Source organism: Mustela nigripes, chromosome 7, assembly GCF_022355385.1.
Source record: "Mustela nigripes isolate SB6536 chromosome 7, MUSNIG.SB6536, whole genome shotgun sequence".
Lineage (NCBI taxonomy): Eukaryota > Metazoa > Chordata > Mammalia > Carnivora > Mustelidae > Mustela > Mustela nigripes.
The window spans coordinates 37,171,293-37,198,705 of NC_081563.1; the positions used below are offsets into that span (position 1 = coordinate 37,171,293).

Consider the following 27,413-nt stretch of genomic DNA (forward strand, 5'->3'; position numbering starts at 1 on the left):
TGTAAGGGCCTACTTAGCCAGAGGGAGCCATTTTGTGTTTATGCAGTGAACTTAGATTGGCCCTGCCCCTCCGAGAGGAACTTACTTGCAAAGCCCAGATACAAGGGTGGGTCAGGCCAGGTGGAAACATTCAATCAGGGAGGGACGCATATATCTACCAGGGTAAATTGAAATTCAATTGGCCACCCATGTGTGACCTGGCATGACTGTGCACTTTTCTCTGTGTGTTGCTGACCTAGCATGACTGTGCAGTTTTCTCTATTTCAATCTCATTGGCCACTGTAAGGGCCTGGTTGGCCAGAGGGTGCCATTTTGTTGCGGTGAACTTGTATTGACCCTGCCCCTCCCAGAGGAATTTGCTTGCAAAGCCTAGATACATGGGCGGGGCAGGCGGGATAAAAGACATCCAATCAGTGGGGTACATGTATATCAACTAGGGTGAATTGAAACTCAACTGGTCACCTGAGTGTGGGCGGGGCAGGCTGGATAAAAGACATCCAATCAGTGGGGCGTGCATATATCCACTAGGGTGAATTGAAATTCAATTGGCCACCTGTGTATAGCCTGGCTAAACTACCTCTAGAAAAGTTAGTCTGTGAGGCTGGGAGGGGTCGCCTCATTGCAAGAGACGGCCCTGACGGGTCAGTATGATTCTCGATGCTTGGCACGAAATAAAGCTTTGCTTGACCTTCACTTTGTATCAGTCTCGCTCCTTTGATTACGGACCCTAACAGCCACCTCTGTATAGTCAGGCTCAACCACTTCTATAAAAGTTAGTCTGTGAGGCTGGGAGGGGTCGCCTCTATGTAAGAGATGGTCCTGACCAGTTGGTTTGATTCTCCATGCTTGGCGCAAAATAAAGCTTTGCTTGACCTTAGCTTTGTATCAGTCTTGCTCCTTTGATTACGGACCCTAACAGAAATAAATTGTTAAACTGTCATAGAAGATCAAATATAAGTATTTTCAAGGTTCATGGAAATAGAAAAAATAGAAGGTAAATGTTCCTATTTATTCTCTTTTCTATGCCTTTGACCCCATTATCTATCTCATAGAGTAATATGGCTTAAATAAGAAAGTTAAACAGTTTAAATAAAATAGCACAGTGCCCACAGATGATAAGTATGCACAAGTGCTAGCTTATTGCTGACCAATGTTAATTTACATACAGGTTTGCTATAAAATTGCCCTTCTAAAATTGTGAGCTATGACAGGATCTGGAAATCCTCTGAATTGTATGTGATGTTTAAAAACTAGAAAGTATCCATTCTACAAGTAATATAATCGCTCCTTTGCACAATTTCATTAAATTATTGAAGACTTTTGTAATGGATCCTTCTGAAATATCAACTCAGCCTCTCTCCTCTGTCACTTCCTCTGGCAGCTTCTAGTGCATCATCTTACCTTCTCCCTAGCCACTGCCAGGGAGTGAACCAAGCAACCTTGGGGCATGAAGAGAGGACTCCCTCCTAGCTCATAGACTGCCAATGCTAATGGCCCAGAACTATCCTGGTTTCTTCCTTTCCCAGGCCTTGTCTGATAAACCTCTGCTGGAAGTACCCACAATTCTCTTTCCTGCTTTAGCAGGATTACGTTACAAGCAAAGTAACTGACTCATATTTTCAAATAGAACTTTGCTAAAAATTTGCTACCTTTGGTATACTCTATATACAGCAAGTCAGTGATGCTATTAGTCTTCCCACCAATAAAACAATATGATGATGACAGTTTCAGTCTTCCAGTATTGTTCTAATAATAATCAGTACCACTATATAAAAGTGCATATTTAGGATTTCGTGATTTGTGCTTGGAGAATTTTGCTTTTGACTATCATGTTAAACATATCATCACACTTCTAAAATTTACATTTTACACAAGTGTACAATTTCACTACAGTTTATGAACCAATGAAAAAATAACCATTCTCATGCCGTAACAACAAAAAAAGTTAAGAACTCCAAGTATAGGAATGGCATAGCAAGAGGCATTGTTCCATTTTATTTACAATAGTAAGATATTGGAAAAAACAGGAAAGTGGTTTAAAAAAAACATCACAAAACCATAATTTAAGCCATAAAACAAAATTATGAGCAACCATTAAAAATATGTTGCAAATGTATTTAACAACATGAAAAGACCTAACTATAGTCATCATCTACCTATTATCCCAGTGTCTTCTTAGAGAAACTTAACAGTTTTCTCTCTTCGATCTCCTGTATCTCTTCATCCATCCTCACTCAGGTTAACCTTTCTTTCTATTTTATTAACAAAACTCAATCAGAAAAGACTTCTGCAATTCAGTACCACAAAGTTGACCTACCAGCCAGCATCTCTGCCATATATGCTCCCCTCTTGTTCCACCGGCTGGAGTATCTTGGTGAAGACTAATTCCCTCACTCGTACACTAGATTCTGTCCCCTCCACACCGTCCATTAAAGAAGGTGCACAACATCATACCAACACAAGAGGGCGCTTTAAATGAGGACTCTTGTAAACCACTCCAAATCAACAGTCTTGAACGGGTGTAGGCATAAGTATTCTTCATCTATACAAAACTACAGAAAAAAAAAAAAAAAACCCAACAACAAAACACATCAGCCAGTGAAAATTACCAACTTATCCACCCCTACTCCCTTCCCCATGCAGCCATGCAGCAGCAGTAAACTGTAACACAAAAATCCAAACTGAATTAAATATCCTGAATTAAAATTCAAAAACTAAGACAAAAATTGAACAAAAAAATGCCAGTAATGAAACAAGAGTTGACCTCAGAAATGATACAAAAAAGAGATCATATAAAAAATGTAAACTATATTACAAGACAGCAGAGATTTTAATGGAAACTTAGTAAGATTTATTGGATAAAAGTATAAAAAAGAACAAAAGGATAAAAAGGAGATGAAGAAAAGCAAAATACATAAAAGAGAAAAACAAGAAAATGCATCATATAGGGAAAACACACAAATGTAACATAATTTACACAGCAACTATACTATAAAATGAGAGAAACGAACCCAAACGTTCAGTCATTTCAATAAATGTGAATTATTCACTTATCAAAGGAAGTAAAGGATTTTATATTTGGCTCACAGAACAAAACCCAACCATATTATATACTCCACATGAGAAAAGCTAAAACTTATTCAGAAAAGCTAAAAAATAAAGTGGTGAGCAAACACATACTAAAAGCAAACGCAACCAAATTTCGAGTTACAATATAAATCTGAAACCACAAGAAGGAAATTTTTTTTAAAGGTGGTATTCTATTATTATTATTTTTTAAAGATTTTATTTATTTATTTGACAGAGATCACAAGTAGGCAGAGAGGCAGGCAGAAAGAGAGGAGAAAGCAGGCTCCTTGCCAAGCAGAGAGCCCGATGCAGGGCTCGATCCCAGGACCCTGGGATCATGACCTGAACCGAAGGCAGAGGCTTTAACCCACTGAGCCACCCAGGTGCCCCAAGAAGGAAATTTTTGTACTGTTATTAAAACACAATAATTTATATTGTAGGTTGGATGGATGTTTAACCCATGCATAATTTTGAAACACCGTGCATTATTTATTTGGAAATATTAGCTTACTAATTTATGCATACCTTTCAAATGTTTCATTATACATTATTTAAAACACCACATTTTAAAATATCATAGTCTTTAATATTACCAACCACTCTGACAAAAAGTATAGGAAAGCAATCACGCTCAGAGAGATAGATCAAATGTTCCAAATTATAATTTTTGCTCAAAAGCCAGAATTCTATCATTGATAACGAATATTTTCAGTTACTTTCCTTGAAGTAATGGGGTAATTGCATTCATTTGTGAAAAAGTACCTGCTGAACGTCTACATCTGAAAAAAAAAAGTCTGTCCCTTAGTTGATTTTGAGTATTCATGAAAAAATACAGCTAATTCAGCTTGCAATTAAGATAAAAGCACACAAATGTTTTTCCTTGAGAATACCACTCAATAGGTAGAAATACTTTATAAGTCTTTCCATTTCACTATACATAATATCGACAAGACATACCAAGAACTGAGGTTTAACATTAATAATCTTTACTGTTTCATCAAGGACATTCTTAAATGAAACCAGCACCACATATAGATGTTTTCAGAGGGAAATTCTATTCAACTTTCAGAAACTAGACAGTCCCACTGGACATAAACACTTCTAGTAGAAATGCCTCCATTGTTTCCCCATTAAGTATGACGCTTACTTTCTTATTAAGGTATAATATATTTTATCATGTTAAGAAAACATTTATCTATATATCTATAATTTACATGTATAATCTATGATCTATAAGTAGGAAACCTTAAAGCTTCCACAAAAATACTTTTTGTTAGAACTAATAAACAAGAGGCGCCTGGGTAGCTCAGTGGGTTAAAGCCTCTGCCTTTGGCTCAGGTCAGGATCCCAGGGTTCTGGGATCGAGTCCCTCATCAGGCTCTCTGCTCAGCAGGGAGCCTGCTTCCTCCTCTTTCTCTGTCCACTTGTGATCTCTGTCCATCAAATAAATAAATAAAATCTTAAAAAAAAAAAGAACTAATAAACGAATTCAACAAACCAGGAGGATATAAAGTCAACACATAAGAATCAGTTCTATTTCTGTACACAAATTACACACAATCTGAAAAGGAAGTCAAGAAGACAATTCCATTCACTATACCTCAAAGAGAATAAAATTCTTAGGAAATTTAACCAAGATGGTGAAAGGCTTGTACAATGAAAACTACAAAACATTTCTGAAAGAAGATAAAAACATAAATAAATGCAAAGGCACCCCATGTTCATGAATCGGAAAGACTTAATATAGTTGTCAATAGTGCCCAAAGTGATCTATGGTATCAGTGCATTCACTATCAAAATCGTAACACTTTTGGCAGAAACAAAAGTCCACCCTAAAATTCATATGGAATCTCAACAGGCCTCAAATAGCCAAAAATAATCTTAAAAAAGAACAAAGTTGAGGTTCACACTTCTAAATTTCAAAACTGACTATAAATCTATAATAATCAAATAATATGGTACTGGCATAAAAACAAACATATATAAAACCAATGGAATAGAACACAGAGCTCAGAAATAAACCTTCCCACACACAGTCAAATAATTTTTGACAAGGATGCCAAAGTCATTCAATGGGGAAATGACAGTCTTTTCAACAAATGGGACTGGCAAAACTGAGTATCTAAATGCAAAAGAATGAAGTTGTAACACTTCCTAAACCCAAAATGAATTAGACTTAAAAATCAAAGACTTAAAAAGTTTTCTCTCTTCTATCTCCTATATCTCTTCATCCAATAACTCAAAATGAATTAAAGACTTAAACTAAGAGCTAGAACTATAAAACTCTTAGGAAAAAGAGACAGGATAAAAGTTTGACAACATTGGGTTCAGCAGTGATTTCCTGAATATGAGACCAAAGGCAGAAACAGCACAAGAAAAAAAAAGACAAACTGGATTGCATGAAAATTTAAAAATCTTGTACATCAAAAAACACTATCAACAGAGTGAAAAGGCAACTTACAAAATGGGAGAAAATATTTGCAAGTCATGTTATCATAAGTGATTAAAATCCCGAATATTTAGAGAACTCTCTAAAACAACAAAAACCCTATTCAAAATTGTGCAAAGGACTTGAACAGTCTTTGAATTTCTCCAAAGATGATACACAAATGGCCAATAAGCACATGAAAAGATGCTCAACATCATTAATCATTAGGAAAATGCAAATTGTAACTACAATGAGATGCCTACTACCTCATACCCATTAGAATGGCTACTATCAAATAAAAAAAGAAAAAGAAAGTAACAAGTGTTGGTGAGAATGTGGGGAAATAGGAATCCTGTGTACTTGTGGTGGGAATGTAAATGGTAAAGCTACTATGGGAAACAGTATGGTGGTTCCTCAAAAAAATTAAGAACAGAATTAACACATGGCCCAACAATTCTACTTCCGCACATACACCCAAAATTGAAAGGAGAGTTTCAAAAAGATATTTGTACGTCATGTTCATAACAGCATTATTCACAACAGTTAAAACACGGAAGCACTCCAAGTAACCATCAACAGATGAATGGTTCAGCAAAATGTGGAGATACATTTTAAATATGGAATATTACTCAGTATGCAATATGAGTAATAGGAATAATATATTACTGAGTAATGGAATATTACTCAGCCTGAAAAAGGATGGACATCCTGACACATGCTGCATTAATGAACCTTGAAGATACTGTTAAGGGAAATGAGCCAGTCACAAAAAAGACAAATATTCTAGGATCCCACTTACATGAGGTATCTGGTGTCATCAAAATCAGAGACATAAAGAAGAATGGTGGTTGCCAAGGGCTTGGGGGAGGGAGGGAATGGGTAGTTACTGTTAAATGGGTTCAGAATTTCATTTGCAAGATGAAAAGGTTCTGAAGACTGGATGCAAAACAGTGTGAATATACTTAACATAACTGAGGTGTACACTTAAAATGAGTGCATTATATATAATGTACACTTCAACACAGCTGTTCTTAAATCTTGTACTATAAGGCCTAGTCAACAAGACAAGAAAAATAAAAATAAATAAGAACTGCAGAAGGAATAAAAATCATTATATGCAGATGTATGTCTACAAAAAAGTCCAGAAAACCTTACTCAGATTATCAACTTTAAAAGAGAAATCAGCAAAGTTTTTTATTCAAATAGAAAAATCAAGTTTAAAAATATGAATGAGATGGGACGCCTGGGTGGCTCAGTCGGTTAGGCCACTGCCTTCAGCTCAGGTCATGATCCCAGGGTACTGAGATCGAGCCCCGCATCGGGCTCTCTGCTCAGCAGGGAGCCTGTTTCCCTTCCTCTCTCTCTCTGCCTGCCTCTCTGCCTACTAGTGATCTCTGTCTGTCAAATAAATAAATAAATAAAATCTTTAAAAAAAAATTAAAAAAAAACAAAACAGTACCTTATATTTAAAAAATTGAAAATAACCTAAGTGCCCATCAGTAGATGAATGACCAAATAAATTTTAACATATTCATAGAATGAAATGCTATATGAAAGTATAAATTAATGAATAAGAGCTATGTGTATCCACATGTATGAATCTAGAAACAAAATGTTGAGGGGCACTTAGGTGGCTCAGCTGGTTCTGCATCTGACTCTTGATTTCACCTCAGGTCATAATCTCAGGGTTATGAGATCAAGCCCTGCATCCGGCTCCAAGTTGGGCATGGAGCCTGCTTGAGATTCTCTCTCCCTCTTCCTCTGCCCCTCTCCCCTGCTCCCTGGCTTGCCCTCCCTCTCTCTCTCTCCACCCCCCACCAAAAAAGAAGTGTAATGATGAGTGAAAATAGCAAGTCACATAAATACATAAATGAGTACATAGAATATTTATTGTTAAAATAAAATCCAAACACAAAACCAAATACACTATTTCACGGATCACACACACTTGCTAAGTCTACAGAGAAACAAAAGAGGAGGATAAAACTACAAAAGATAGTGACAAACTAAGAGAGGGAAGTAGGCCCAAGGACATGGACATAAATATCCATGCATAGGTAGCAAATATTTTATAATTTGTTAGCAGGGGAAGATAAAGAAAAAGATTTCTATTTTAGAAAATTGAAAAGTCCTATGTTTCCAAGCCAATTTCTACAGATGTTTCAGAGAACAAAAAGGAAATGTGCTAAAAGCTAAATTTACCTTTTTTATGCCTTTTATTTTCATGATGACTTCTTTTCAGTATCCAAAACCTAATATGAAAAAAAAAAATCACACAATCATTTTTATGCATCAATGTCTAATTCAGGTACATCATAATGCTCTTAGAACTGTCTAGTGAGTCCAACACTATTTATCCTAGTAATCACTTAATGTTTACAATGAGGCCTGAAAGACAACTTTTATATCTATCTTTTTTTCATATATATTTCATAGTAACAACAAAATATTTGGTATGACTTTTAATTCCAGGGTAAGCCTTCATTTTTACAACCTAAAAATATCCAGAAATAAGTACATTTGACTTTCTAATATCTGTATTACTCAAGAGAACTTTCTGCCACAAGATGGTATGGCTTGGTTCTAGGAGAATCTTTTATTTTCCCCTATATTTCAATTTAATTTTGAAGACACTAATTCCAATTAACACATAGCAAATGAAAGAATATAAATGACTTATTTTTCAGTTATCTTTCCTCATTGAAAAAGGTTTTTTTGTTTGTTTAAAGATTTATTTATAAATCAGACAGATCACAAGTAGGCAGAGAGGCAGGTAGAGAGAGAGGGGGTGGGGAAGCAGGCTTCCTGCTGAGCAGAGAGCCCAATGAGGGACTCAATCCCAGGAACCTGAGATCATGACCTGAGCCGAAGGCAGAGGCTTAACCCACTGAGAAACCCAGGTGCCCTGAAAGAGTATTTGAAGAAAAAGAAATTTTTAACGCTTTTATGTATATGAGTGAGAGATAAAGAGAGACAGAGAGAGCGAGCGAGCATGAGAGGTGGGCAAAGAAAAAAGTGGCAGGCTCCCACACTGAGCAGAGAGCCCAACAATTCCAGGACTGTGGGATCACGGCAAGCTGAAGGCAGATGCCTAACCGACTGAGCCACCCAGGCGCCTGGTAAAGAAAACTTTTGAAATAACTACTTGAGTATGTGTAACTCTAGAAATATTTACCATCCAATGATTCTTTGCTTTCCTTCTAAGATTGTAACAGGAGTACTAGTTCTCCTATTTATTTTGTTTTCCTTTGGTTAGCTTGGCTACCAAGGTTGCTAACTACATTGAAGGTTTTAAGAACATTCAATTTATACTTATTGCTTGTATTAGTATAAACTGGAATGTTCTCACCAGCAGTAAGTATAAATTTTCCTTTAAGCTACAAAATATATATATATAAATATTAATTTTCTATATGGAATTAAATTCTAAGACTGTCAGTCCTAATACATCCCCTATGGTAACCTTAAAGAAGAGTGTATTTTCAAAATTCTTAGTTCAAAGTTAGTCTTTAGTTCAAACATTCTCTTTAAAAAAGAAAAACAAAAATTAAAATTGTACTTACTTTGGCCAACAATTCTTGTGTTTCAGGAGTCAGTGGAGAATGTGAAAACTTGCAATATTCACCCTGATAACACTTTGTTCCTGTATGGTAAAACTTGCAAGGATATTCATGTAATCCAAATGTTAAGGAAGAGAACATGTTTAATCCAATTAAAATATTTTGTTATTAATTTACTGACTTTATTTGCCCTCTATAAAGGTCTTTCCTAATAGTAGAAACACTAAAATCTCTATTTAAAATATGAGACAGTAGAATACTAACTGCATTACATGAAACATCTAATTTTAGAATAACCATATAAATTCAGTTTAATGGCTATCACAGGATGTTTTTCCTTCATATCCATTTTCACAATAAACTACCAGCATATTTCACCGATTTAAGAAAAGGCTGTGTATTTCAAATACTTTAAAGCATTCTTTTGGGGTGGGGAAATTAAAGTCAATAACAATGATAGGCCTCACAAATCTGAATCCTTCAGATATAAGGCTTGTTTAAAATAGGATCAATTAAACAACTTCAATATTATTTTCTAGGAAAAAACGCTCAAGTTAGTATTGAGATTCCTTCTATTGAATGACTGATGGAAAACAACTTTTGTGGTGCCCAAAGGTGCTATTACCCTAAAAGGTTTATGTTCCATGTTTTCACAACATGTCTGTACCATTTGCACTGAGAGTTAGGGTTATTTTCCAAACTAAGAGACAATTAACCTCTATTTGGTATAGAATATATAGAAAATAAGTACTCCCAAATTATGTAATTCCTCCTCCTCCTTTTTTTGAAGTAGTTTAGATGAGGGCACCTAGCAGGCTCAGTCATAGAGCATGCAACCCTTGATTGCAGAGTTGTAAATTTGAGTCCCACATTGGTTGCAGAGACTACTTAAAAATAAGATCATTAAAGAACAACAACAATAACAAAGTAACTTACGTGAATATAAATACAATTAGTTAATGTCACAGCAGAAATTCTGACAGTCTTTCTGGGGGCTGAATAGGTCTCATGAACCTGCTGTTATCTATACCCAGGTGAATGATCTTGATTTGAGAGAATTGCTAAAGAATCCATCTTTTCTTTCTTTGGGAAAAAAAAAAACAACCTACACAGTTAACCACTCTGATACTGAGTTGGGCTTGGATAACATAATTTTACCATAGCTAAAACATGGGTTTCATTGAAAATTACATGTATTTAAAATGTTCATGTAAATATTTAGAAAAAGTAGTTATTATATTTTGTGATAAAGGATATTATGCAAATATAGGCAGTTTTCACCTCTGGTACAATATCCTTGTACATAAAATTTACACATTTCCTTTTTCTTCTCTATCTCGGCATCATGATCAAATTTACACTGGTCTCCCTGAGCCAAAACAGAACAAGGAAAAGCCATTAACATTCTCAAAGTTAAGTCATTCAATTATTACTAAGCTTAAGATAAGCAAATGATTCCAGAAAGTCTCAGAAACACTAAAGTATAAAACTTTTTTTTTTACTACAGTCTAATTCGTAAAGAGCTATCTTATAACCATACCACACATACCTGCTTAAAATCTTAAGACCTAAACATTTTTAACTCAAAGCATTTTTTAAAAAGTATCTTTCTAAAACATAGAGGAATATTTCAATAAAGTATTCTAGTTGAATCTTCCAGAAGGAAACAGTTATAAAAATGTACAGGTATGCTTTTAGACTATCCAATGGAAATGGGAGTTGGCTTTAGCACATTTTTGTTATACTTCACATTTTAGTATATTTTTGCTTACATAGCTTTTTATACCTTAATGCATTTCCTTTCAAGAAAATATTTACAAATTTGTTTCCCCTTCCGTTCCACTGTATGTTGGTTGATGAATCCCTGACTCATTCTCACACGCGGCTGCTTCTCCTTAGGTTTATCATCCTTTGAAAACAAAAACAAACAACTAAATGTGAGAAATAGAAATTTAAATATTTTATTCCATTGCACAAAATCATTTTAACCACCTTTAAAACATTACGAAGTGACTCTTTATTTGAAAGACTTGAAGTTTTACACATCAGTTGAAAAAATAAATATTCTGCCAATTATAACAGCATTCCAGCACTGAGTATTAGTGTGTGTGCAATTCAAATATTTTATTATACTCTGCCCTTATTTTTTTTTAAATATTTTATTTATTTATTTGACAGACAGAAAGAGAGAGAGAGCGAGATCACAAGAAGGCAGAGAGGCAGGCAGAGAAAAAGGGGGAAGCAGGCTCCCTCCTGAGCACAGACCCCGATGTGGGGCTCAATCCCAGGACCCTGAGACCATGAACTGAGCCGAAGGCAGAGGCTTAACCCACTGAGCCACCCAGATGCCCCACCCTCATTTTTAAAAATCAGATTAAAAAAAGGGCGCCTGGTGGCTCAGTTGGTAAAGGGACTGCCTTCAGCTCAGGTCATGATCCTGGAGTCCCAGAATCGAATCCTCCACTGGGCTCCCTGCTCAGCAGGGAGTCTGCTTCTCCCCCTAACCCTCTCTCTTTTCTCTCTCTCATTCTCTCAAATAAATAAATAAAATCTTTTTAAAAAATCAGATAAAAAAATTTAACGAAGTCTAGGAATAAGGCTCTTAACAATGGAGACAAAACTGGAAACTGTAAGGTGAACCAAAAGCAGCGTGCTCTTTAATTCCAATGAGATGATCTCTGAGTGAGAGGAGGGAATAATAACCAGCTCAAGTTAACAAACATTACTAAAAATAAAACCTCAAAGATGGCAAAAGAGATATAAAAACAAAAGGTGACTTTTATATAAAAAAGGGGAATTTCATAATACATTCTAGCTTTTCAGAAATATAAACTATTTTTAGTGTGTTAACTTGTGTGTAGTTTATAGCTCTTACAATACCAAATTTCTGAATGGTTTTACGAATTTAGTATGTGCAAAGAAGGGACCTAACTACATTTATGTGATCTGCTTTGTAATAAAGTCAAATTTCCACTTAACACCATCAAAATTGTGTCTAATAAAGATGGGTCAGTGTAAATCCTTGGTTTTATCTGACTATGTTATTAAACTCTAACCATGCTTATAATCCATTCCTCATGTAGGAAAGCTGTCTGCTGAATGATCATTTGAGTCAATGTAAACCAAAAGAATCACAGGGAATACTGATGGGGTCAGGAAATAAAGTTCCAGCTGTGGCCTGGCCCTGTGTGACTCTGAGCAGTTACCTGAACTCCTAGGGCTTCAGATTCCTCATTTGTAAAATATGGAAGCAAGGCAAGATTTTTACATAAATATGTTTTTCTATTATATTTGATCTAATATTTTATCACCCCTAACTCTTGTCTTCTGGACCAAGCCTAAGAAAAAAGGTTAGTTTAGGAGCTCTCAGAAAAGCAGAGTCCTTATTGTCCTATCCTGAAAACATCCGCAGACCAAGATAGAGGAAGTTCTTTTTTTTTTTTTTTTTAATTTTTTATTTCTTTTCAGCGTAACAGTATTCATTGTTTTTGCACCACACCCAGTGCTCCATGCAATACGTACCCTCCCTAATACCCACCACCTGGTTCCCCCAACCTCCCACCCCCCGCCCCTTCAAGACCCTCAGGTTGTTTTTCAGAGTCCATAGTCTCTCATGGTTCACCTCCCCTTCCAATTTCCCTCAACTCCCTTCTCTTCTCCATCTCCCCTTGTCCTCCATGTTATTTGTTATGCTCCACAAATAAGTGAAACCGTATGATAATTGACTCTCTCTGCTTGACTTATTTCACTCAGCATAATCTCTTCCAGTCCCTTCCATGTTGCTACAAAAGCTGGGTATTCATCCTTGCTGATGGAGGCATTAATACTCCATAGTGTATATGGACCACATAAGGAAGAGGAAGTTCTAAAGAACAAAATCAAAATACCAGGAGGGTTGGGGTGTTTTATAAGGTCAACGCTCACAAATACTCCTTTTTCATGTCCACAGGAACCGCAACAGTAGAAACTCTATAAGACTCTGTGACTTTTGAAGTGCTCCCTTGGGCTCTTTATCTTCTCCCTGCTTCCCCTGTTTTTCCAGTCATTGACAGTACAACAGTCTAAAATCAAGGGAATCATATGCACGTACTGAAGTAAACAGGGACAACACCAAGGCTTAACCCAGGGTGAGCGAGAGGGAAGGCAGCTGTGACAGTGACAGCGAAGAACATGGGAGAGCCCACTGACGGTGAGGAGATTTTTCACCATCAGAGAACCCTTGTTCTGTGGCTCGTCATGGTGGTGTAAGATTAAAAACTCTGCAGCAAGTAAGTGTCCTCCGCACGCCTGCACTCTTGTACCGACCTGTTCCTGTGAGCTTCTGTTCTGCAAGGAAGCGTTGGATCCTTTCTGGTCCGCGCCAGCCCGTTTTCGCTTCATTTTCTTCTGTTTACCATTCTTCTGGGCAGCTTTTGGGTTTTTATTATTTTGTTTAACAGCTGAAAACAAGAAAATTAATCTTATGTGTTTAAATCTTAGACACTAAGTGTTAAAAGTTTAATTTTAATTTATGAGAACATGAAGGCACAACAGCAGGTTACTCTAAGGTACACTCTATAGGGGCGCCTGGGTGGCTTAGTTGCTTAAGCGTCTGACTCTTGCTTGCCATAAGCCAGATCCTTTTGAAGGGTTCAGAGTGTTATGGAGCTAACTAGGAATTGCCATAGCACTCTAGCAGCAAAAGCTTCAAATGTTTAAAATTACCTTATATAATACTGTCAGGGTTTTCACTGAAAACCTTCTACATACAAACAATGTTCTCATATATGCAGAGGCCACGGATTTAGCCCGGCTGGCTCAGTCAGTAGAGCGTGCAACTCTCGATCCAGGGATTGTGAGTTTAAGCCCCACACTGAGTGCACAGATTACATTAGAAAATAAAATAAGAGAATCCCCCCCAAAAAAAGGCAGTAAAACGGAGATTAATGTCTTCCATAGCTGTCATTTGTCCTCATACCTACGACTAAATTTCATTTTAGTCATCTAAAAGAATATATTTTATTTTAGTAATCTAAAAGAATATATAGTCTGACACACCACAGTATCAGACATTAAGTCAATTCCTCTCTAAACTGAGAGCAATATAAACAGGCACATCTTGTCCTTCATATATGCAGAGGTCACGGATTTAGCCTTCTCCCTTTCAAAGCAGTCATGGGCTTTGATAACCCTCCTGTAAACTCTGCATTTGTACACTGAACAGCCAGGCTTGGGGGGTGGAGTGGGCATCTCAGGCCGTGCAAGCTCACATCTGGCGTAAATACCTAAGGAAAGCATGATCTTACTTTGAAATAAAATGCAGAAGAAACTCTCCCCCTCCCCAAACCCCAGTCCACTTACGGACAACTGTGACTGATTGTCTATATAAACTTCAAATGACAAAATAGTTTCACCCTTACCTTTCTGGGTATCCTTCACTCCCTCTTTCTTCACTGATTCTTCAGGAAATGGTAAGGATTGAGCAGCATTTGCCATTTCTTTAGCTTGTATATACTGCTGAAGTTCTTTAGCAAAATTATCTTCTGATTCCTGACTGCAGGTTTCATTATCACTATACACATCATAGTCCTTACTTCTTGATTTTCTATATTGCAAATTCTTCGGGGATGTTGTGGAGTTCCCAAAGTGCCTAAACTAAGTAAAAATCAAATTTCCAATTTTAAAAAGCTGGCATGATTCAAAACAATTTGGTTATAAAGAAGAAATAAAGACTGGCCATGAACTGATCATTGCTGAGGTTGGGTGATGATATATAGGGGTTCGTATACTATTGTTTCCACTCTTACATTTTTTAAATGTTCCAGAACTAAAAACAAAACAAAAACCAACAGAACATATCCATCCTTGAAAAAAATTTGATGGAAATTCTGAATTCAGTAATGCTTTACTGAATTAAAAGAGTAAACCCCCAAATATTAATTATTTAATATAATTTATTTGACTGAACTACAGTATTATACTTCATGTTTTATTTCTCCCTCTGTATCAACTATGCTTTCAAATGGTTTAATTCAATAACTCAACACTTCATAAAAGAGTAAGTAAACTCTAATGGCCCAACTGAAAATCCACTATACTAAAATACATCACTGATAGCAAAGCCCATTATTTTTCCTGTAACTCACAGCGTTGGTGGCTCACACAGATGACAAGGAACAAAGAACTGCCCAGTTCTCTGTAATCAAGTTAACTTTACTTTCAGAAAGAGTTTTCTAACTCTTTTGGTGCAGCAACCCCAAGGCAACAGAAGCGAGCACAGGTGCCCACAGGAACAGGAAGCTGGGTATGGCAGCTGACCCTGAGTCAGCCTGAGATGATCACAGCAGACAACTTAAAGTATTTTGTGTACAAGAACGTCCAAACGCTGGTATACAGGTCTACACCTGGTGACACAAGTGTATCAAGTTATATAATTACAGTTAGTATGTATGACACATTTTAATTAAAAGGCTTATAAAGAAACGTCCAAGTGCTACAAGGCTCCTATTTTGATGTCAGGAAGAGATAACATGTCTACCATTAAACTGGCCAATGATCCTGCTCCAGACCGTGCTCTGGGGTCTGGACTCTTATCTACTTCCACTTAACTGATGAAGGCAGTAGACTCAAAACAAACAAAAAACAAACCAGAAGAATCACTATTATAAAATATACCAGGTAGTCCAATTTTATGGCTTACTTTTGATGTTAACTTCAAAGCTAGGAGTTGTATACCAGAGGACTGATCATAGACCTATGAAATGAATTTGCTCCCTGTCTGAGATAAATGGAGATAGTTTCCTAACCTGACAAGGGCCCCAATGTACACTACTACCTCATCTTCATTATATCAGACAAGACTTTTAACCAATCCAAAAATACCAGGCCACCAAGTTCCCTGTCTCTAAGTTTTCAAGAGCACTGTTTATTTTTGTTTTGTTTTGTTTTGTTTTGAAGATTTTAATTATTTATTTGACAGAGAGAGAGAGAGAGAGCTCAAGTAGGCAGAGAGGCAGGCAGAGGGAGAGGGGGAAGCAGACTCCCCACTGAGCAAAGAGCCCAATGTGGGGCTCAATCCCAGGATCCTGAGACTATGACCTGAGCTGAAGGCAGAGGCTTAACCCACTGAGCCACCCAGGCACCCCAAAAGGGCACCTTTTAAAACCAATACCAAAGAACAAACTTGTAAACATAACATCTGGCCAGGGGTCTGCAGATGTCAGCCTGGCCTCCTGTTTTTGTTAATCAAAGTTTTGCTGGAATACAGTCACACCCACTCATTCACGTCCCTGTTATCTATACCTGTTTATTCGTGACAGAGTCAATACAGCTCACAAAGTCAACAAGATGCACTGGTCTTTTATGAAAGATACCTGGTCCTTTATGAAAAAGTTGGCTAATTCCTGTGATGATTATTATGTTTACCCTGTTTCTGGCCTTTGATTTTATTTAGTGGGCACAGGGAGAATCACTCAATTATGCAACAGCTCCCACAAAATTTGGCTTAGGAAAATACAGAGATGAAATTCTATTCAGTACATCTGAATCACAATATCACAATGATCCAAATGAGTAGGTGCTCCCTTACACACAAAATACCCCTTTAAGAGGTGATAACGTGTCTGATTTGTATAAATGAAGAGGTGAGATGACATGGCAACATAAACAAAACCAGGACAATCATCAACTATGTTGTTTTATTATACAGTAGACATGAGTATTACAAATTGATATTATTCTTTTCAGAGGGCAATGAAGACACAAAATACAAATGACTGCTTTAATACTTTTCTTCATGCAGCTAGCCCTAAACTCATTACTTTGATATTTGTTGTTCTCTATAAAATTTAGAAAACATATAAATATACTAAACATTTTTCCCTTTAATGAAGGAGACTAAATAAAGTTCTTTTTTAAGGAAAATATTTCTAATTCAGGAGAATTTATTGAATAGTATGGCCTCCTGAGACTCCACAGAAATAAAAGTACAGAAATATAAAAATAGTTCCATAATATTAGTGGGGGTGGGGGAGCACATGAAGTACATTCATCAGTAATTAAGAAAAGTCTAACAAATTCTTGGCAAGTTTTTGAAAAACAAAAAGCAAGTTATAATTGGGATGTTGGACTTCAGTTGGAGTGTGAGAAATGGCCTACAAACTAGGATGGATGAAGATGCTACAATAAAAACAGACAAAGCTATTATAACAAATTCTTTCCCATCCCTCACCAGAATACATTCAAAGAGAAATTTATCCCAGGCAAAAAAGAAAATAAAGAAATTGAATAAAATGTCTGATAAAGCCAGATCTTCTTGTGCGGGTACTAAGACCCCACCGTGAAGTCCTCCACATTCTGGCACTTGGGAGCAACCCCTACCAGAAATATACTCTATCCCCTCAATGTACAACAGAAGTTCTACCCTGCTTTGAAGAAGAAATTCCTCACATGGGTCTATGGGCAAAATTCAATGAACAATGAATGAGGGTAAAACCCACACATTATTTACATCAACCTCTAAGTTGACATTTAGCATTCTGCTGTCCTGAACATAGGGAACAAACAGTAGTATCAACAGTATCTGCCATTGTCACTAGTACTTTCATATATCACATGACAGTTGTTGCAAATCTCAAAATATCTTTTATGTTCACCACTATGTCAAAGTTACAATTAGACCTACTGCTGGAACTTCTAATTACTTAGTGTATTAATGAAGAACATATTATTTTCTACTTTTTTTGATAACTGTATTTCAATAAATTAAATTTTCTTTGTAATCCAATGTATTTCATTTTATTCAGTAAAAAAAACATGATTTTGAGAAGGGATCCATGGGCTTCACTAGGCTACCAAAAGGAGTACAGAGCACAATGAAGGTTAAGAACTACTATACTGGGGGAAAAAAAAAGAACTACTATGCTGGAGGAAACTTACCTATCCTATCTGCACAGCCCACCCATGTACTGAATGCCCAATCAGGCTTCCCATCTGGAGGAAAAGCCTATAGACACAGACCCACTAACACATAAGCAAAGGCCATCCATCAACTCTTCCAGCCTTTCTTAAATCAAGGGACAATGAGGGAACACAAAAACATATCACAAAACTTTAGAGCAGGTGTCATTAAACTATGATCCCAAGGCCAAATCCATCTTACCACCTGTTTCTGTAATGGTCAGCAAGCTAAGAATGGTCCTCAGATTTTTTTAAATGGTTGGAGGAAAAAACACAAAGAGAATAACATTTCATGACAATGAAAGTTATACAAAATTCAAACTTCAGTATCCATAAAGAAAATTTAATGGAACACAGCCATACTCATTCATTTACATACTGTACTAGCTGCTTTCACATTACAAAAGCAGAGTTGAGTAGCTGCAAAACAGACCATAAAGACATTCAAGACATTATATATGAAAAAGATGCCAGAAATCTCTAACATCAAAACAAAGAACAAGAAAGAACTCTTGAATAGTTAAATTATGAGAAACCCACAATAAGAAAATGATGCTTAAAAAAAGATGTAATTTATAATAGCCTCATCAAACACCTAGCAATAAGCCTAACAAAAAGTATAGAAGATGTAAAATATCTACAAAGAAAATTACAAAACACTGTTGAGAGAAAGATTAGACAATTCAATATTCTAAAGATGTCAATTCTCTTCCGAATGATCTGTAGATTAAATGTATTCCCAATGAAGATCTGACTAGGATTTTCCAAGGAACTTGACAAACATTCTAAAATTCATATAGAAATGCAAAAGGCCGGGGCGCCTGGGTGGCTCAGTGGGTTAAAGCCTCTGCCTTCGGCTCAGGTCATGATCCCAGCATCATGGGATCGAGCCCCGCATTGGGCTCTCTGCTCTGCGGAGAGCCTGCTTCCTCCTCTCTCTGCCTGCCTCTCTGCCTGCTTGTGATCTCTCTCTGTCAAATAAATAAATAAAATCTTAAAAAAAAAAAATGCTAAAGGCCTCTCTTCCCCAACTGGCCTGAGGTGACCTCTGAAAATGGTTCGCTCTTTGTTTGACCTAGAAAACCCCAAAAAATCATGCAAATCAAACAGTTCAAATCTTTCTGTTCACTTTAAGAACGCACATGAAACTGCCCAGGCCATCCAGAGCATGCATATCTGAAAATCCACCAACTATCTAAAAGATATCACTTTGCATAAGCAGTGTGTACCATTCCATCACTACAGTGGTGGAGTTGGGAGGTGTGCCCAGGCCGAACAGCGGGCTGGACACAAGGTCGACAGCCCAAGAAGAGTGCTGAATTTTTACTGCTTAAAAACTCAGAGAGTTGGGGCGCATGGGTGGCTCAGTGGGTTAAAGCCTCTGCCTTCAGCTCAGGTCATGATACCAAAGTCCTGGGATTGAGCCCCGCGTTGGGCTCTCTGCTCAGCAGGGAACCTGCTTCCTCCTCTCTGCCTGCTTCTCTGCCTACCTGTGATCTCTGTCTGTCAAATAAATAAGTAAAATCTTACAAAAAAAAAATGCAGAGAGTAATGCTGAACTTAAGGGTTTATATATCGATTCCCTCTCTGGTCATTGAGTACAGCCAGGTGAGCAAAGCCCCTAAGACGCGGCGTAGAGGGCTCACAATCAGATTAACCCGTATAATGAGCTCTCCCTGCCTCATCGAGATGATCCTTACTGAAAAAGAGCACATTGTTCCTAAACCAGAAGAGAAGTTTGCACAGAAGAAAAAGATATTCCAGAAGAGACTAAAGAAACAAAAACTTATGGCCAGGGAGAAAATTCTGCATGGAATAAATGCAAATAAAAATAAAAAGAGGGGGGAAAAAAAAAAGAAATACAAAGGGTTAAAAAAATACCCAAGACATTTAAGGAAGAAAAACAAGGGGAGAGGATTTGGTTGCCTGACATCCAAACTTATTATAAAGCTGCAACAATTAACATAGTGAGGTCTTGGGGGAGAGCTAAACAGATAAACCAGCAGAAGCAAATGGAGTCCCTGGGGTACCTGGGTGGCTCAGTGGGTTAAAGCCTCTGCCTTCGGCTCAGGTCATGATCCCATAGTCCTGGGATCAAGCCCCGCATTGTGCTCTCTGCTCAAATTGTGCTCTCTGCTTGGCAGGGAGCCTGCTTCCCCCTCTCTCTCTGCCTACCTCTCTGCCCACTTGTGATCTCTGTCAAATTAATTAATTAATTAATTAAAAAAAAAAAAAAAGAAGGCAAACTGATTCCAGAAACAAACCCATCAAACGTGAGCACTTGATTTTACAATGGTGACACTGCAGACCAGTGTGGGGAAAGACAATTCTTTCCCCCAGTGAATGGTGCTGGAACAACTGGATATGATAACATGAAAAAAATGGAATAAAATAAAACAAAATTTGTCACCCCTACTTCACAGTTACAAATGGAAAAATCAATTACAGATGGCTGCAAACTTAAATGTGAAAAGAAAACAATAAATCTTTTGGAAGACATCATAGTAAAAGATTTTTATTATCTTGGGATATTTGAATAAAACACTAACCATAAAGAACATTAAATAAATTTGAATATATGAACATTATGAACTTTTAATGAAAAAATATACCATTGTGTAAAGCCACAAAATGAGCAGATATCTGCAACACATAACCCACAATAAAAGGAAAAAAAACCCTTATGATCCAAAATAAAGAACTACAAATCGAGGAAAGAAAAAACACAGACAAACCAATAATTATAAGACAAAAACATCTGAACAGGCACTTAAAAAAGGGAAATCCAAATGGACCAGCATATGAAAAGATGCTTCATCCCAACAGTAATCAAGAAAATGCAAACTTAGTTACAATGAGCTACTTCATCAGATGGTGAAAAATACGATGGATGACAATACCAAGTGAGGAGCAGCAGAAATATAGTCCTTCATACACCACCTCTGGGAATAAAATTGGTAGAACCACTTTGGATTGGAGGACAGTTTGGCATTAAGGTAAAGGTAAAGATGCTTATACTCTAAGACCCAGCAGTTTTACACTTCGGTAACTATAGAGTGCATGGGCAACAGGATACAAGCGAAAGAACGCAGCAGCACTACCCATAACCTCCAAAAATGGAAATCAGGGGCGCCTGGGTGGCTCAGTGGGTTAAGCCACTGCCTTCGGCTCAGGTCATGATCTCAGCGTCCTGGGATCGAGTCCCGCATCGGGCTCTCTGCTCGGCAGGGAGCCTGCTTCCCTCTCTCTCTCTCTGCCTGCCTCTCAGTCTACTTGTGATTTCTGTCAAATAAATAAATAAAATTAAAAAAAAAAATGGAAATCAGACCAAATGTCGACCAACAATGAAATCTAGTATATTCAATAATGGAATACTATCCAGCTTAGAAAATAAACAGACAAGTATACATCTATGAATCTTATAATGTTGGGAAAAAGTCAACAGAAAGAACACATACAATACTATTCTATTTCTATAAAGTGTAAAAATTGGCAAGGAAGAACTGTATTTTTAAGGCTGACAGCATTTGTAGTAAAACTAAAACTGTAAAGAAGGGCAAGGAAGTGATTAGCATGCAAGTTAGGATTCTAGTTACTTCTAGGAGGAAACAAAGGACTAACAACCGAGAAAAAAGGCATTAGAGGCTTTGCGGGCAATGTTCTTTCTTGAATTAGTGAAGTCTCTCCCTGGGTGTTCTCTTTTTAGTCAGCTGTGATACTGCACATTGATGTTTTACAACTTGTGAGTAAAGAGCCTGGGCCGAAGCAAGCCTACTTAGGAATAATGCAGGTGTCCACCTAGTCACAGAACTGTTTATTGGAATCTATTTTAAGTAACCGTAGCGTGTTCCGCCTACCTATCTCCTATAGGTAGGGACCTTTAACTGGGCATGAAGGACTGGGGTCTAGGAGACTAAAACAGTATAAAAAAAAAATACGCATGGGTGGCTTAGTTGGTTGAGTGTCAGGCTCTTGGTTTCGGCTTGGGTCATGATCTCAGGGTCGTGAGATCAAGCTCCGAGTAGGGCTCCGTGCTGAACGTAGAGCCTGTTTGAGTTTTCTCTCTCTGCCCCTTTCCCCATTCATATGCTCTCTCACACGTGTATGTGCTCTTTCTCACAAATAAATAAATCTTTAAAAAAAAATGGAGGAAAATCCAGGCCACAGATTTTCAGGGTTGAGACCCTGGCTCTGGTCCACAACAGCCATACATGCCCTAAAGGGTAAAAGAAGTGATATACTTGGGTAGCTGAGAGGCTTGCTGAGGAGATGAGGATGCCATATCTCCTGTACTTTCTGTCCTGTACACTTTTATGAAGCTAAGTGTAAGAGGATCACATTAAAGCCTATTTGTGTCTTTTGAGTCTCACTGCCAATTCAAACCCATCATTTTGTGGTGTGTTAAAATCCACAATAAAAGGGGCGCCTGGGTGGCTCACTTGGTTAAGTGGCTGCCTCTGGCTCAGATCACAACCCCAGAGTCCTGGGATCGAGTTCTGCATCAGGGCTCCTTGCTCAGGAGGAAGTCTGCTTCTCCCTTTGCCTGCTGCTCCCCCACACTTGTGCGCGCGCTCTCTCTCTCTGACAAATAAAATCTTAAAAAAAATTTTTTTTCACAATTAAAAAAAAGTTCAAAGAGAGGCAAGAGAGGAGCAGATATTGGCTGTTATGGGTTGACTGTGTCCTCCCCAAATTCTCCTGATGAACTCATAACAGTTATTACCTTACTATGTGGCCTTATCGGGAAATAGGGCCATTACATGTGTAGTTGGTTAAGATGAGGTCATTAGGGTAAGCAGTAATCCATTATGACCGGTGTCCTTATAAAAAAGGTATATTTAGACACAGACATATGAACATAGAGAGAACACAATTCAAATATGAAGGTAAAGATCAAGGTGATGCTTCTAGAAGCCATGCCAAGGAACACCAAAGATTGCCAGCAAACCACCAGAAACTCCCGGAGGAGCATGAAACAGATTCTCCCTCACAGCCCTCAGAAGAAGCCAACTCTGCCAACACTTTGATCTCAGGCTTCCAGTCTCCAGAAACGCAAGACAACTTCTGTTGTATAAGTCACTAATTTGCAGTCCTTTGTTAGAGCAGTCCTAACAAAGTAACATAAGCTTTAAGCTATAAATCAGTAAGGTTAGTTAAGTTATTACCAAATCAAAATCCTTAAAAATTACGACCTAATTTGCAAAGAGAAGTTTTTGAAACCATTTACAACCCATTTCAGAAACAGGGGAAATCAAAATAAAAGCAATACACTAAAACAGTTCATGTTAAATGACTGAATGATAAATTTTCTGAAGTGTTACTAGGTTTCCTTGATATAAGCCAACTAGGTCTCCAATGCTGACTAAACTGGGACAAACAGGACCTCTAACAAATTTCTCACACCCACTCCTCTCCATTTTTTTCAATATGCCAACTTAATCTTACTTTTTTGGGTATTTGCTCACATTCCAGTTTTACTTCCCATTTTATTTTCTCTTGTGTTTTTCTTTTCTCTTCTTGTGTTTCCTCAACTTCTGCATCATCTATTCCATCATCGATTCTGCAGCAAAAATATCAAATAAACATAAGAAGTTTTTTCAATCTCAAAATGGTTCATACCATAGCATTAAAATGAATGGCTTTGGCTTATCTTTTACTTGCCCTCAAAGAAATTCCAAACTCAAATTCTACTCTAAATACTCCAAGGAATAATATACAAATTTAGGATGAGCAGTACATGTCAACATGTGCTTCTAAGTAAATCAGAAAGCTGAAATTTTAGATTACATAACCTTCATGGTCTAGTAACAGGAGCTATATAAACCACCATTCATTCATCACTGCATTCATTCAACAGATACTGAGTATCCACCATATACCAGGCTGTAGGCCTTAAATCCTGGGATACAACAATGAAAAAGACCTGGTCCCTGCCTTCTGAGAACTTTCTATGTGCTTGGGAGAAAAAAAATAAAGCGATTTTAATATAGTATGTTAAGCATAGGTACGTACATGAGGAACACTAAACTGGTCAAGGATCTTCTAACCTTTAAATATACGTAAGAAAAAAGAAAAAAGAAAGCCTCCTACCCTGCCAAAAAAAAAATATATATATATATGTGTGTGTGTGTATGTATATGTGTATATATGTATGTATATGTGTATATATACATGCATGAGTGGGGGGAATGGCAGAGGGAGAGGGAGAAGCAGAGTCTCTGCTGAGCAGGGAGCCTGACATCAGACTCTGGACACGGGACTCAGGACCCGGGACTCATCCTGGGATCATGACCTGAGCCAAAGGCAGACGCTCAACCAACTGAGCCACCCGGGTGCCCCTCTCCTGTTATTTTAAATAGCAAATCGTCCTTCTAATGATACTGACCCCAAGCCTTGTAGTAATGTATACTCCTTCCATATCCCCATCCAATCTGTGAAAAGTCCAGTTTACCTTCAAAATATATCCTTATTTGACCACTTCTTACTACTAATACTATGATCCAAACTACTCTTGCCCTGTTACATTCTACTCTCAACACAACCACAATGACCCTGCTAAAATGTCACTCTTGTTGCAAACCTTCTAATAGCCTTTCATCTCATTCAGGGTAAAAGCGGAAGTCCTTACGGCACCTACAAGTCCCTACATGATCTGCCTCCCTGACCATATCCCCCAGTACCTCTTAAGTCCTACTTCTCTTCAAGTCCTGCTCCTTGAACTCCACTCCAGCTGTCACTCTGGCCACTTTGTTCCCATCACCCAATCACACCCACACTCACTCCACCTCAAGACCTTTATATGGACCTTTATATTCTCTCTGCTAGAAACCAACCTGCCTCACTCCCCTACTCAAGTATTACTTACCAGTGATATTACAAAGGCTTTAACTACCTTCTTTAAAATACCTACATTCATTATACCACCCAGGTATCCTGAATGTAGGTATAAGTGCCAATGGCAGTGGGCTAAGCCTCTGCCTTGGGCTCAGGTCATGATCTCAGGGTCCTGGGATCAAGCTCCGCACTGGGCTCTCTGCTCAGCAGAGAGTCTGCTTCCCCCTCTCTCTGCCTGCTGCTCTGCCTACTTGTGAAGTCTTTCTCTGTCAAAGAAATAAAATCTTTTTAAAAATAAAATAAAATATCTACATTCTCCCAGCCATCCCATCCTCTCTTCCTTCCCTGCTACCCAGCTTTCATTTTCTCCATGGTATTTATTATCACCCAAAATACTATCTATTTATGCATTGTCTGAGGGAGGGGGGTATAAAATCTCATGAATATGGAGATTTTTATCTCTTTTGTTTATTTATTGCTATAGCCCCAGGGCCTAGGATAATGGCAGGTGCTCAAGAAATAAGTAATCCCCGGGGCGCCTGGGTGTCTCAGTGGGTTAAAGCCTGTCTTCGGCTCAGGTCATGATCCCAGGGTCCTGGGTTCAAGCCCCAGGATGGGCTCTCTGCTCAGCAGGGAGCCTGCTTCCTCTTCTCCCTCTGCCTGCTTCTCTGCCTACTTGTGATCTCTGTCTGTCAAATAAATAAATAAAATCTTTAAAAAAAAAAAATAAATAATCCCCTCATAAAATTACTAAGAAAAAACTCAAAACCATAAAAGATTGATTCCTGGAACCTTATTTAAAACAAACAAAAAAATCCTTTATGCAATGAAAATAATGCCATAAACACAGTCAAAAGGCAAATAACAAATACGAAGTAAAATATCTGCTGATAAGAGTTCCTAAAATTTTAAAGAGAAGGACCAATGGAGAGAAAAACAGCAAAGGATATGAACAAGGAACTGTTCACAGATGCTCTTCATACTTCAATACCATTCCACATCTAACATTTGGGCAAAAATTCAGAAGTGTCTTTTATGTAGTTTAGTACAGTTTTTATGAATAGAATGTTCTGTCCCACCCATTTTCAAATTGATAGATGCTATTGTTTTCTAACATGCGGCTATTGTCTTGTGATGATTCATTCACCTTGCTGAATTCTCCTATGGATTTTAATAGTTTATTAACGTTCCTCTTGTTTTCCTTTGTAGGTGGATCATACTATCTGTAAGTTATTAATGTCTTTCTCTCTTTTCAGTATTTATAGATCTTATTTTATGTTAGTAATCTTGCCTTAGAAACAAAGAAATCAAATCATGGGTAACTTGGTCCTAGCTTTGCCACTTAAATTGTGCGATCTTGGCAAGTTATGTTCCTCTCTGTGCCTCAATTTTCTCATCTGCAAAAACAAGGACAGTACCTTTTCTTCAAGGTTAAGATTAAATGACGCATTTCACGTAAAGCACTTAAGTAAAACTTTTGATGGCAGCCTGAATTAAGGTAATAGTTTCAATTAAGGTATAAGTGAACAAATCTGAGCGATATCAGGAAGTAAAAATCAACCAGATTAAGAGAATGAATGAAATAAAGGAACAAAAGGCTGTGTGTCTCCGTTTCAGCTTAAGGAAACTGGGGAAAACACACAGGTTTAGAAGTTGGTTTTTAGCACTTCAAACAGAAAAAAAGTAAATGAATATCTGGGTGTAAATAAATTACACTATACACCTCTCTAAATGAGATTAATAAATTAGCACCATTTGGCTAGTAGAGTCAGTCCCTTTCTCAACCTAAAGGAAACGTTACATCCAAACGATGTTTGCTGCTTTACTGTGGTCTTTAGGGTCTTCTGATGCAAAATGAACTAAAGGCAAATTATTTACTATTTACCCTCATTGCTTAATAAACTTAGGGTTTCGGGTTTTTCTTGAACAAACAAACAAACAAAGGTGTTTAACATGTGTCAGTGAGAAATGACAAATGATCTGTCCCCTACGAGCTGACGGTCCGGTGGAAGGAAGAGTCATGTGGGAACACATGGAGGTTTCCAACCGAGTCTCCAGGGTCAGGAGCGCAGGGAAAGGGGAGCCTCCTGCGATCGCTCCCTGGACCCCGCGGGTCCCCTGAAGCAGGGTCCCGGCACCTCTGGCCGTGGCGTCTTACGAACCGAGCCCCATGGCCGGCTACCGTTCCCGCGGCTCCAGAGCGACCTCTCCACGTCCGACCCCCGCGCCAGCCAGGCTGACCCCACACGCTCGCCCACGCACTCCCCGCACGACCCAGCGGCGTGGCCCACACGCGGCCCGGGCTGCCTCCGAATGGAACCAAAAGGCGGAATCCGACTGGGGCCCCTGCGATCAAAGCATGAAAAGATGGGGGGAATCACCTTTCATCAAAGTCCGTGGTCGGTTTTTTACCCAGGGCCGGGTTGGGGGGTTTGGAGAAAAGATTCTCAAAATCCATCACCCTCGCGAGGGCCCCGCAGCTAGAGTAACAACCACCGCATGAGGAGGAGGGACCCAGCTCCGGGCTCCGGCCGCAGGTCGCCTCGCGCATGCGCCGCCCCGCCCCGCCCCCGCGCACGTCTGCT

General features: G+C 38.1%; 1 protein-coding gene across 1 annotated transcript; it reads right to left on the minus strand.

The window, feature by feature from the left end:
* Nucleotides 1–1,959: 1,959 nt before the first annotated feature.
* On the minus strand, nt 1,960–27,383 carry ZC3H8 (zinc finger CCCH-type containing 8). The gene is made up of 9 exons (XM_059405606.1): nt 27,210–27,383; nt 23,440–23,554; nt 14,457–14,691; nt 13,363–13,496; nt 10,844–10,966; nt 10,313–10,426; nt 9,061–9,168; nt 7,700–7,749; nt 1,960–2,552 (listed from the first exon to the last, which is right to left on the minus strand). The coding sequence occupies exons 1-8, from the start codon at nt 27,377–27,379 to the stop codon at nt 7,720–7,722; spliced, it is 1,029 nt and encodes a 342-aa protein (XP_059261589.1). The 5' UTR covers nt 27,380–27,383; the 3' UTR covers nt 1,960–2,552; nt 7,700–7,719.
* Between the last annotated feature and the right edge of the window lie 30 nt (nt 27,384–27,413).